General features: G+C 43.2%; 1 protein-coding gene across 2 annotated transcripts; it reads right to left on the reverse strand.

The window, feature by feature from the left end:
• Nucleotides 1-1,340: 1,340 nt before the first annotated feature.
• Nucleotides 1,341-6,272, reverse strand: SAT1 (spermidine/spermine N1-acetyltransferase 1). 2 transcript variants are annotated; one of them, XM_081001681.1, is made up of 6 exons: nucleotides 5,975-6,272; nucleotides 4,513-4,564; nucleotides 4,335-4,418; nucleotides 2,898-2,999; nucleotides 2,762-2,802; nucleotides 1,341-1,894 (listed from the first exon to the last, which is right to left on the reverse strand). In XM_081001681.1, exons 1-6 carry the CDS (start codon nucleotides 6,038-6,040, stop codon nucleotides 1,724-1,726), a joined length of 516 nt encoding a protein of 171 aa, XP_080857807.1. In that variant the 5' UTR covers nucleotides 6,041-6,272; the 3' UTR covers nucleotides 1,341-1,723. The 2 variants fall into 2 exon arrangements, with proteins under 2 accessions (XP_080857807.1, XP_080857806.1); XM_081001680.1 differs by lacking the exon at nucleotides 5,975-6,272 and having other exon boundaries at nucleotides 4,513-5,911.
• Between the last annotated feature and the right edge of the window lie 6,233 nt (nucleotides 6,273-12,505).

Here is a 12,505-nt window from a genome sequence, read left to right on the forward strand (position 1 = left end):
AAATCATGTTTTCTTGATAGAGCAGGGATGGGCTGCAGGTTCTCCTGGACCACAACCCCCATCACCCCAGCTCCTTAGACAGGCTGGCTGCAGTTAGTGGGAGCTGGGAATCCAACATTAAGAGTTGCAGGATGCCCATCACAACCCAAGAGAGAGATACAGGAGGATGGGTGTGAGAAAAGGTAGCATACCTTTCTGTGTGTATGCCTTTCATGCTTCCCCACCCCCTTAATATATAAAAGGGTACTAAAGGTGTTTTTCATTTCCTTAAAAAGACTTGTGCCTAGAGGTATAACGTATGAGAAATGTGGTTTGTAAGCTAAACAATAAAAGCTCTACAGGAAATGAGTCAGTGATGCCAAATGTGCCCAACTTGCTGACGTTAGCCAAAGAAACTCAGATTACGTTCTTCAGTATCATTCTCAGACCGTGATTATAACAGAGTGTAATGGGGGCTTTCCTTGGAAATTCGTGCCAAAGCTACTGCTAACAGGAAATAACCGGCACTCTCTGACTCTTAAGCAATGAGAGGACAGTTGTATATACTGATTTTGCGGGGAGGTGGGGAGAATAATTGTAGGTTAGAAAGAAAAACAATACAGGAGGTGGAATGAACAAGTTTGTTGGCTTTTAAAAGGTAAAGGACAGTTAAGTCCAGTCATGAACGACTTGGGTTGCGACACTCATCTCGCTTTACTGGCCGAGGGAGCCGTTTGTCCGCATACCGTTTTTCTGGGTCATGTGGCCAGCATGACTAAGCCGCTTCTGGCGAACCAGAGCAGTGCATGGAAACGCCATTTACCTTCCCGCTGGAGCGGTACCTATTTACTTGCACTGTGACGTGCTTTCAAACTGCTAGATTGGGAGGAGCTGGGACTGAACAACAGGAGCTCACCCCATCGCGGGGATTCAAACCGCCGACCTTCCGATCGGCAAGCCCAAGGCTCAGTGGTTTACACCACAGCGCCACCCACGTTGGCTTTTAGCAACCATTAAAGACAGGTATGTACACAGCACTGTTTTGCTTTCTTTACTGCTTCCCACTCAGAAATAACTAAGCAGCACTTGGACTATGATTTACAAAAGGGTAACTGTTAGTACACTGCAGCAAGAACAAGTCTTGTGGCAGCCTTTTAAAGACTGCTCAAAACCAGACATTAACCCTGTCCTGCAGCTCATTAACTGATGACACCACCAGCGAAGTCAGCTGATGGGTGGGTGGGTGGGTGGACAAAAGTCTTTGCAAATCTTCCCACAGTGATATTAATGAAATTTCATGGGTCTAAAAGTACATTATAAACAAGTGCATCAAAGAACCATTGAATAAAATATTACACCAGTTTGTGGTCGCTAGCATGAAAAACAGTTTATTTGCTTACGAATGCAAATAATTAAGAAAAAACCCTACCAGTGTGTACACTGTACACATTTGAATGACACTTACAAGAATGAAGTTATATACAATATACATTTCAGGATCAGAGGTGTACTGATGAGGGGATGGAGACAGACAAGTAACTTGACTCTGTAACTGTCACTGCCTGTGGGATTAGAGTCCCAAAACTCCAGCAAACAATCATATTTATGCCACTGGTAATAAAAGCTTTTGAATTAGGGTCCATATTAACTTATTTCATTACTACAAGGTTGGATAGGAAACAGGAAGGACAGTCAAAAAGGAATTATTGGATGCAAATTGCTATTGTCCTGAGAGCTCAGCTCCTCACTCTTCAGCTGCCATCTTCATCAAGTACTCCTTGTCTATTTTGAAAAGTCTCCATCCTTCCTCAGAAGACAGGTCAGAAGCTCCCCGTCTCTTGTAGAACCTGATGGAAGGCTCATTCCACTCAGCTACTAAGAAGTGCATACTGCTGCAACGACATTTGACAGCCACCTAGAGAAAGAAAATGGGCAGGAATAATTAAGGGAGTATTTCTGTGTGCTGGGATGTGGTACTGCTTCTTTAAAAAAGTTCTATGTAGGGAATTTCCAGATGTGGTAGCAGTTACGTTGTTTCACTGAATCCCTACTTGATCTATTTTCTACGTTCCCTACTCCAGTATTAATCTCTTGAAAACGAAGAGCTCTAGGATAAGTTACAAAAAACATTCCCAATGTGCTTCTTGAGCAGTTTGCAACCTTGAACAAATAATATCAATATGCAACTGAAGCAGAAGGGGAACCCTAAGTATCTGAATGGCCTGGTGGATATTGCAATATTCACAAGTTCAAATATAGTGGTGTGCTACTGCTGTACAATATTTCTTTGAAATAAGACACATGGTACTGAGCCACGCTACATTTGGTCATGCGGTTTACTGCTTATACCTCATTTGAGAGGATGTTTCCAAGGTGGACTGGTCATCTGAACACTCCCATCATCAGAACAATGAGGCAGTGTGCTACCACAGAGAACTCTATCATGGGCCAGGCTGTCACAAAGAAGGTAGCACCATTAATCCAAGGAAGGATATTTAAAAGCAGCATGAGAGATATCCCAATAGGTGCAGGAAATGCTTTAATGACACAACTCTGTTAAAAACATTTATGCAAAAAAAATTACATGCTGGGACATGTGTTCTAAATAAAAGTACTTCTTTTACCTATTGGGATACTGCTTTCTATGCTGTATTTATGCAAGCTCAATCAAAGGCACACTTATCCATGGGCACTGCACAATCTGGATTGAATAATTTCCCAACTAAGTGTGACTTTGGTTAAGTGATCATTTTAGAACACTTTCCCCATATCAACTTCTTACCTGACTTAAATTCTTTAGAATTTCTGAACCAATGCCCAAACCTAAAAATAAAACAAGTGCAATTTTATTAGTCATGTTTTTAGAAGAGTTGAATCAAACTTAATTGTAAAATGTTTCCTTAAAATTTAAATGGTACCTCTGAACTCATTCATTACAAAGAAGTCTTCAAGATACAACAGTTTTCCAATCCATGGGTCATATGTGAAGTAATACATGGCAAAGCCCACAACACTGTATCCTGCAACAAAACATATTTACTTTATATACATGTGCATACTTAGAGTACCTTTTTAATAAAGCAACAAGTTAGTATATACAAAATATCACATGCTTGTGCCAAAATAGTCACTCCGAACATGCAAAATTAATCTTATGCTGCAATAAGCCAAGTTTAGCACTCATCATACATTATAATGAATTGCAGTTTAAGTAAGATAGGAATTCCTAGCACGTTAAGGCCATCCTGGAAAGTTCTAAGACCCTCAAAAACCAGCATCATATTTTTTGGTCACAGTTTCATGTTGTTCTTGCACATACCCAGGAATTACGTAATTGCAACACCTGGCAAGTTGTGTCAACAATTACATCATAATTATAGCCTTTTGCTGGAGAGTCTCTGTACATACCCTATTGATACCACTTTGGAAAACAATTCAGGCTTCTACAATTTTACACGGCAGATCAGAATATTGTGGCAAACATTTCAACTCTGCTTCCTTCTAGATTTTGGAACATAAAACTCCCAAAGCAAAAGCCCCTGAAGTTTGTTTTCCACGTTAATTGATGTCCATTTGTTTACAATGCAATCACTCTTTCTTTTTAAAGGACGAGACTACAGGATTGCCTTTGTGACAGCTAAGAGCAAATACAGCAGCTATTATTTTTCCAATATGAGTATTTCAAGGAAATAGTGATTGCTTTCAGGTGTTTTCTTTGTTTCATTGCTTGCGTCATTCTCCTATGCTTCTGCTTGCAAAGGGAACAATTGTTCACTATCCTTACTACATCCTAGTCAATATTCATATTTAGAACTTCAATATTGTTACATGTAATCCAAGGAACAGAGTTACATACAGGATTTCTGATCTACCGAGTGTTTTGTAGATGCTTTTTTCTCTTTCTTTTTGAGGTACATGTTTTGGAATAGGATTTGACCCTGGAGACCTTACCTCATATATCATGATCATCTACTTTATTGTGTAACGGATCTTTTAGTTACCTCCCCGCCCATCCATGTACACGGAAGGGCCATGTACATGGCGAAGCTAGAGACTGTAACCTGAAGATTGGGGACAAATTAAAGAAAACATGTGATTCAACAGGATTACATAGTGATACGTTAGGGTCAAACAAAAACAGCCATGTAACGAAGTGGAATTATAGTTTTGTTCTTTTACGATTATACCTGGTTCTCCATTACCTTCAGGATAACTGAACAATAAGATACCATTTGAAAAGTTCAGTAAGTTTTAGCATTCACCTTTGCAATGAAGTACAGCTAGAGTCTTACTTATTATAAGCATTGTTATTTACATTCTGTGGTTTTCTAATTAATTTTTTAAAAAAGTTTCACCTTCAGCTGTCCAGTGTTCTTTTGGCACTTCTGCAACAAGGCAGTGGTAGAAGGGATGTTCTCCAAAGCCGTCCTCAAGTAGATCTACAGGATTACAATAAATGTATTATCTAGCTAGTTTTCCTATCCCCAGGTTGAATTGTCATAAAACTGTCCTGGTTGTCTTATTTTATATTACCTTTTTCAGTCAGTACCACTTGATCCTCCATTTCTTCATATTTAGCAAGCTCCTGTCCAAAACAAAGTATGTATGTTTGGTTATATTTCATTAGACCAACTTCTGTTAACATATTTTGCACTTCTTTTTCTTGCGCCATGGACCATAGTCTATATAGAAAAACCCATTTTATAGAGTACTATCTGCTTCTCTTCTGAGAAGAGTGAAAATTCAGTAGGGAACTATACAGTTAATGGATTATCTACAGTATTGATTCTACACCCTGAAGGACCCGAGGGAATTGCCTAAAGAAGATTAAGGAGGCAGCCCTTACACACATTGTCCCCAAAACAGGCCCTAACGAACGCATGAGACTTACTTCCAAATAAGGATGCACGGAATTAAGCTGTTCCACTCTTGACATGTTTTAAGCATTTAAAATGACAGGAACGAAAGGGTTAACAAAATAATTCCAATGTATTTAAGAAATGTAAGTTAATGCTAAACCTTATTTTTTGGGGGGGGGGGGAATTCCCAAGTGAAATATGTGTTCCTCAATGTTTGTATCTAATGGGACATCCCATCAAAGGAATTAGACCAGATGAACAGCTGAATCACTTTCAAGTGCAGTTCTGGAGCTGGGTCCTTGCTTCCTTTTTTTCTTTACAGCAGTCACTTGTGCAGAGGGTAGAAACTGTCGGCAGCCTATTTCGCAACAGCAGGAAGAGGATGTTTTGCCAACTCAGGAGGGCAAAGGTGTCTGTGCCCAGAAGGAAGTTATTTCGCTTGCAGAACAAACAGTTCCCACCCTCAGTGGCCTACCTTTGCCCTTGAACTGTATGTGCTAAGCTAGACAAGAACTGGACGTGGGGGGGGGGGGGGACTCCTGAAAGATCGAAAACACAAGACCGTTTTTGCTTCCAGAGTAACTGCCAAGGTAAAATTTCTAGCCATGTTTACACTCCAAACGTGTAAGATTGCAGTTTAAACTGGTGTGTTGCCGAGTACATACGGGGGAATTTCTCTCTCGCTATACACACGTCAAACGTTAGCATTTTGGTTTGCTACACAAACCGCCTAAAGCAGGTGCAGGCTTATTTAGGGGTAAAAATACTAAGAGATCCGTGTCGTCCAGTCTCTTACTTTTATCCCACCTTAACTAATTTTTGTTGTCGTTCCTTTTTAAAAAAGTCGGAAGGCGTGTGGTGGCAACTGATAAAAATGCCCTACTTTGGCGTGACTCGCTAAGCAGCCCCTCTGGTTGGCAAAGATAAAAGCGCGCAATCCTTCCTTCCCCCTCCGCCACCCAGGACGGCGCGCTCAGTTCAGAGAACAACTTTTATTATATTTTAAAAAAGGAAAAACCTCTCAAGAGGCTCAAGACGAAAGGAGGCCAATGGAAGTGACTTTTGTTTTTCCACTCTTGTTCACTGCATCTGCTCGTTTCTTGCCTGCGCCTGGCCTGGCGCAGAGCGAGATCTACCTTTATGAGGCGCAGGAGGTCGGCGCAGTCCTCGGGCCGCGCGGCGCGGATACGGAACGAGGCCATTTTCGGCGGCGTTTCCCTTTGCGTCCCCCGCCTCGCGTGAGTCCCCGATAGTTGAAGAGCAGGAGGAGCAGTTTCTTCATTCGCGTCCCGGGCGCGGCGTGGGCAGCTGCGGCGGCGGCGGCGGCGGCACAGGCGCAGTCAGGCTGCCAGCATCCCGCAGCAGCTCTCGGAGCGAAACAGCAAAGGCAGCGAACGAGGGCGCAGCGGGCTCTACTCCGGGTGCCCGCCGAGCAGCCCCTATTTATGCCACCGCCATCCCGACTCCCAGCCAATCACAAGTTGCCTCTCTATTCTCCCCCCCTCCCCGCCGTTCCTCCTTCACTTCTTACCTCATCTTTCCAGGAAATGATGCCGGGTGGAAACTTCTGACTCATCAAGGCCCGAGGCAAAAGGCAAGCAAGGCTGGGCGGAGACCGCCACCTTCTGGAGCGAGCAACCCGCACATCACCGCGCCCTGGAGGGAGGAGAGGGCCTTTGTCTCAGGCTTCCTGACCTCCTTGCAACCCCCCTTGCGGCACAGCCTTCCACAAGGGCTACTATCCCACCTACTGATGTATATGCTCACAAGGGAGGACTAAATACCGGTATATATGGCAGTTTAGCATCCTATGCACACGTGTTTTTCACATCATCTGCACAGCATTGTTCTCATCCAGGCGGCAGCCCAAGCCCAACCCCCATATTTAATTCGAATTTTCCTGATCCTGAGGGGACGCGGGTGGCGCTGTGGGTTAAACCACAGAGCCTAGGATTGCCAATCAGAAGGTCGGAGGTTCGAATCCCCTTGACGGGGTGAGCTCCCATTGCTCGGTCCCAACTCCTGCCAACCTAGCAGTTCAAAAGCACATCAAAAGTAGATAAATAGGTACTGCTCCGGCAGGAAGGTAAACGGCGTTTCCGTGCGCTGCTCTGGTTTGCCAGAAGCGGCTTAGTCATGCTGGCCACATGACCTGAAAGCTGAACACCGGCTCCCTCGGCCAATAAAATGAGATGAGCGCCGCAACCCCAGAGTCAGTCACGACTGGACCTAACGGTCAGGGGTCCCTTTACCTTTTACCTTCCTGATCCCCAGTTGGGCTTATCCATACCTCTGTTTGCCCCTCGCTTCCCCCAGGGGAATCAGGACAAACAGCAATCAGCCCTCAATGTGGTAATAGGGGGGAAATCCAACATAAATCACATACTACCCAACTATGAGGGTATTGAAGTTCATTTTGTAGGTGGGTTTTGGTTCTACCTGTGCGCTGTGCGGTAATGTTTTGCTAGGTGCCATCTATCACCACATCCCCTAGTTCTGTTGGCCAGGCACTCCTCTGTGGACCGGTCACAGGCTACACAATTAAGACAAAAACAAAAACCTGCTTTGTGCAAGTCTGGTATATTGGAACACTTGTTTGGCACACACCCTGCTTGGCACACACTCCACACACATTTGCATACACATGTACACAGGCAGGGAGCCTCAATGTCGACCTTCTGGAGGCTTCACCGGGGGCAAAAAACCCAGCTAGCCCCTCCCTCTCCAGCTATGGCACTGCCTAAAGGTACATATCTTATGTGACATCTCTCATTGCCTTTGCCTTTACTTCAAAGTAGCTGCCAGAGAAGGGCCACAATTTGATCAAGGAAGTGGTGCTGGGGAGAGGGAGGGGAGCAAAGAAACCTATGCCAGGTCCCCAGTCTGAATTGTCTCACAGAGGTTGCTATTAGCCCTGCTCAAAAAGGAATACCACAGTTGAGTAGCTTTGGGGTACAATTTTACAAGAACTCCAGAAACCACCTTATGCGATTGGTCTGCCTACCTCAGTATTGTCAATGCTGACTGGCTGTAGCTTTCCAGGGATTTTGTCTGGAGTCTTTCCCAACCCTGTGTGGAGGTGCCAGGAACAGAACCCTGGACCTTTTGCCTGCAAAGCCTGTGAATTTTTAACTTTGTTGTAACAGGTTGAACACCATCTTCTGTTAAGACTTGTTCCATCTAACTCCTTGCTTTAAGGAGACGAACAGAGAGGAATCAGTGTTATATGGTAATCTTCTTTCTAATAATGTACAAGCAGCTTGGCCATTTGGTTTTGTTTTTAGGCAGATGCAGAGATGTGGGGCCTCTAGAATTTTTTATAGGTTTATAAACAAATAAGTCAGATGGAAATTATGGCCAGTGACGCAGTCACCATCTGGATTGTATTAACTATGGTTAGCCTCTCCCACATATATAAATGTATGGTCTGGGAAATAGGATTGCCATATTTCAAAAAGTAAAATTCCTAACACCCACAAATTTATTGAGCTTTTTTTTGGGGTGATTTTAAGCTCACATCGGCCCCAGCCAGCATGACCGGTGGTTTGAGGTGTTTGGAGTAGTGGTTCAACAAAATCTGGAGGGGCATAGATTGATCATCCTGATAGGTAAAAGAACAAAATTTATTAGAGAGCAGGAAAAATGACCTTGTATGTTTCTAATTACATGTATGGGAGGGAAGAGAAAAAGAAATAAACTGCCACATCCCATGCATGCTTCGCCCAGAAGGGGAGGAGAAAACACAGCACAGAAAATCCAAAAACAGCATAAAAAAGCAGACATTTTCCCCAGTATCCTGGGAAAAAACACTACAGGCCATTAACTGGGGACCATGCTGGCAACCACACCCATCTGCCACCCACATACAGAGGCAAGCAACTGAAAAAAACTGAGCACGTGGCCCCTGCGCATACACCTGCACCAATGGAAACACAATGCACACAATGCCACAGTGGGAACCACAATTCCCATTCCATCAGCCGCAGTGGCGTAGTTTCTAGTGTGGCCAGTCTCCAGACACCTCTCATGCAAGGATTTGGTTTCATTAAAGCTTTTCCTGAGCACTGTTTTCTGAGTGCAACACTGTGTGGCTGTGGACACGCTACCATTTAGTCTAGCTTCGGTGAGCTCCCATCTCGTGTTTGTAGCGGTGAAAAATAAATAAATAAATACACATGACTTTAGCCACAATCCATATCTATCCTATACAGTAGTTGCTTGACAAATACTGCTGTTTCATGCATTCTCTCCATCTGATTTAAAAAGGTAAGCCAACATGTTCCTGTCACAATTAAGCTGAGATGTGTATGTTTGAGACAGCCGCTGCATATGCACAGATGCCAGCTTCAAAAACAGGGTGTGGGACACAACCGTGCTATGTTTTAAGCTGCTAGTGTGCATATAGCCTCAAAGGGGAGGAAGAACAGGCAACACAATACAAAGCATGAGCTTCAGCCCCACTAGGGAGGTGGTGGCAAATATGGCCTCAATTTGCCTTTTGCATGTATAGCAAGAAAGAAAAAGCCACCTCATTGTAACCCACTATCATCCATATGGTACCTTGGTTTGCATATATATTGGTTTGCATATGTTTTGGATTACAAACACGTCAAACCCGGAAGTGTGTGTCCCGGTTTGCAACTTTTTTTGGATTGCAACCCATTTTTTGGGGATTATGAACAAATTTTTTTGGAGGCCCCATTGGCGAAAGCGCACCTTGGGTTACAAATGGACCTCTGGAACGGATTATGGTTGTAAACCAAGGTACTACTATATATACATACAGGGGAAATGATATTATTATAAAGCAGTTATGTAACTCAAGTGATGGCAGTAACTCAGTACATTTTAACCATCTCTTTGCAATTACATTAGAGCAACAAACCCATTCTGTGTATTACAAATATCTTCTTGATTGCCTTAAGGATGCACAGAACGAAAAAGGAACAGTAGTGGAATCGGAAGGCCACCTACCCTGACATGCTACATGCTGACCTTGCTCCAACAGCTACCTCTAGGAAGAGGAGAGGGAAGGCGAATTGCTACACCTTATGTAGGTAAGTGCATTTTCAGTTCTGCTTCTACCATCTGTAGTATACATTTAAAATAGCATCATACCATTTTAAACACTTTCTTCCATATAATCCTGGGAAGTGTAGTCTGTTAAGGGTGCTGAGAGTTGTTAGGAGACCTCTTTCCCCCTGCACAGAGATTTTCCAGAGTGGTTTAACAATCAATTCCTCTTCCAAGGGAACTCTGGGAATTGTAGCTCTGTAAGGGAAATAAGGATCTCCTTACAACCCTCTGCACCTTTAACAAACTATACTTCCCAGGATTCTTCGGGGGGAAGCCATGACTGTTTAAAGTGGTATGGTACCAACTGAAATCTATGGTGCAGATGGGGCCTTAGAAACATGAACAGCATTATGGATAAAACATCCTGCCGGGTGTGTGGAATAGCCCATGTTTTACATGCAGAGGGACCTACCAACACAAGAAAGGGACGAGTTAAGAGAAGTACTGTATGCAGTAATAGTTTGGCTTCTGTACAGGCGCTAACCAGTCCTTTTGGCCTTCCTTCCGCTCACCCTGTTTTGCCCGACAGACCAGTCCTGTGAGTTAGCCACTGGACATGCCTTGTCCTGCTCCTTCCTTATCTCTTCCTTCCTGCCCCTTCCTCGCAAGTGACTGCCTCATTTGCCCTTCACAGCAACACCCATTTGATCTGTGAACCCCGAGATACCATCCCTCCTTGCAGTCCTGAGTGAGCAAACAATTAAGGGGCCGCTGCCATTCAACGTGAGGGCAGTCGCCACTAAAACTGACAAGTATTCTATGAAGGAATTTCTGCTAACGCTGAAATACATGTGGTGCGCTCATGAACAGCATGGTATAAAAACCGGATGCACATAACTGAAATAAACCAGTGCAGCTGCACTTGAGAACTGGTGTGTGTGTGTGTGTGTGTGTGTGTGTGTCATATTAGGCCAATGTTGAGGATTAAGATATAAAAATGCTTAATCCACATTCCACAGCTAGGCTGCAGCCATGGATGATTTCACATGCTGCCCAGCCCATATCTTCATAGTTTATCTGAAAAAAACACACAGCTATAATTCATAGCAAACAAATGAACACCATATCAGAAAACATATGCTTGCAACAGGAGGCATTTCTTTTGTGATACTTATCCCTAAATCTGGGAGCTATTCTCTCTCAAATCGGATTCTCCTATGCGAACTCACCCCATGGCTCTGTTCTGAGGAATGGGGTTATTATTAGCAGGCCAGGACACTGGTCTGATTTGGGATTCGAAGCTCAGAATCAAACGAAACGTCAGTTTAAACTGGACAACTAAAGTGCACATTGAATGATTTCGAATGGAAAGAGGAGTGGTCCTGGTCTGAATGGGGAAATAATGAGGATAGAATCTCACAGGAGAAAGCTTGCTTTAAGTCATAGTAGTTCATCATGAAAGTGCTTCCACTGAAATAAATAATGAAAAATAAAAAATAGTCCAGTAGCACCTCAGAGACCAACTAAGTTAGTTCTGGGTATAAGCTTTCATGTGCATGCACACTTCTTCAGATACCTGCATGCACACGAAAGCTTATACCCAGAACTAACTTAGTTGGTCTCTAAGGTGCTACTGGACAGTATTTATTTATTTATTTATTTATTTATTTATTTAATCTGTGTCAGACCAGTTAGCGTTACATATCAGAGAGAAAAGCTAGCCTAGAAACTTGCTTTCTGATATGCAGATTTTATGTCCAGGTAGATTTGCTTTCAAAGTTCAGACTCAATCTGTTTTACGCACTTCCTGTAAAACACTCAAAAGAGACAGACAACTAACATCAAATTTTGGAAAGTAGTTCGATGGGATGCATTGGGAAGATTGGGAAGCAAGTTTAAAATATTATTTACTTACTTATAGTCGTGCATTGGTTTTCAGCTACAACAGTAGTAAAAACTATACAGGTAAAATATTTATATTTACAATAGAAACAGCCTTGGGCACGTGCCTGAGCTGGAGCAACAGGAGGCATGTCTGCCCCCAAATGTTACATGAAAAAACAACAATGAGGCACTACACTTCTGTAAAACAAGAAAATCCTTTAAAAAATATTTATAAAAAAAAATTAGGGGGGGGAGAGGGAGAGAGGGAGGGGGAGAGAGAGAGAGAGAGAGAGAGAGAGACTCCACTAACCCAGAAATAGTACCTCAGGTTAAGAACTTTGCTTCAGAATGAGAACAGAAATCGCGTGGCAGCGGCGCAGCAGGCCCCATTAGCTAAAGTGGTGCTTCGGGTTAAGAACAGTTTCAGGTTAAGAATGGACCTCCGGAACGAATTAAGTTCTTAACCCGAGGTACCACTGTACAGCTCTGTGGTCTTAACCCCTTCTCATGCTAATTAGCAAAAAATATGCATTGTTAGATTTGGTCGCTAAATCTCCCACATATAGTTCCTTGGGATTCTACTCCCATGTTTGATGTATTGTCTGCCGTGGCCTTCTCCACCCCCTCACTTTCAAATAAAAACATTCTGGGTTTGGCTGTGGGGATCCAACTTAAATCACATCATGCAAATAGAGCTTTGACAGTATATTGACATAAACATTATCAACTTGAGCTACATTTGGGTAAACATGTATTTCATTACACTG

Source organism: Podarcis pityusensis, assembly GCF_964106645.2.
Source record: "Podarcis pityusensis genome assembly, chromosome: 4".
Taxonomy (NCBI): domain Eukaryota; kingdom Metazoa; phylum Chordata; class Lepidosauria; order Squamata; family Lacertidae; genus Podarcis; species Podarcis pityusensis.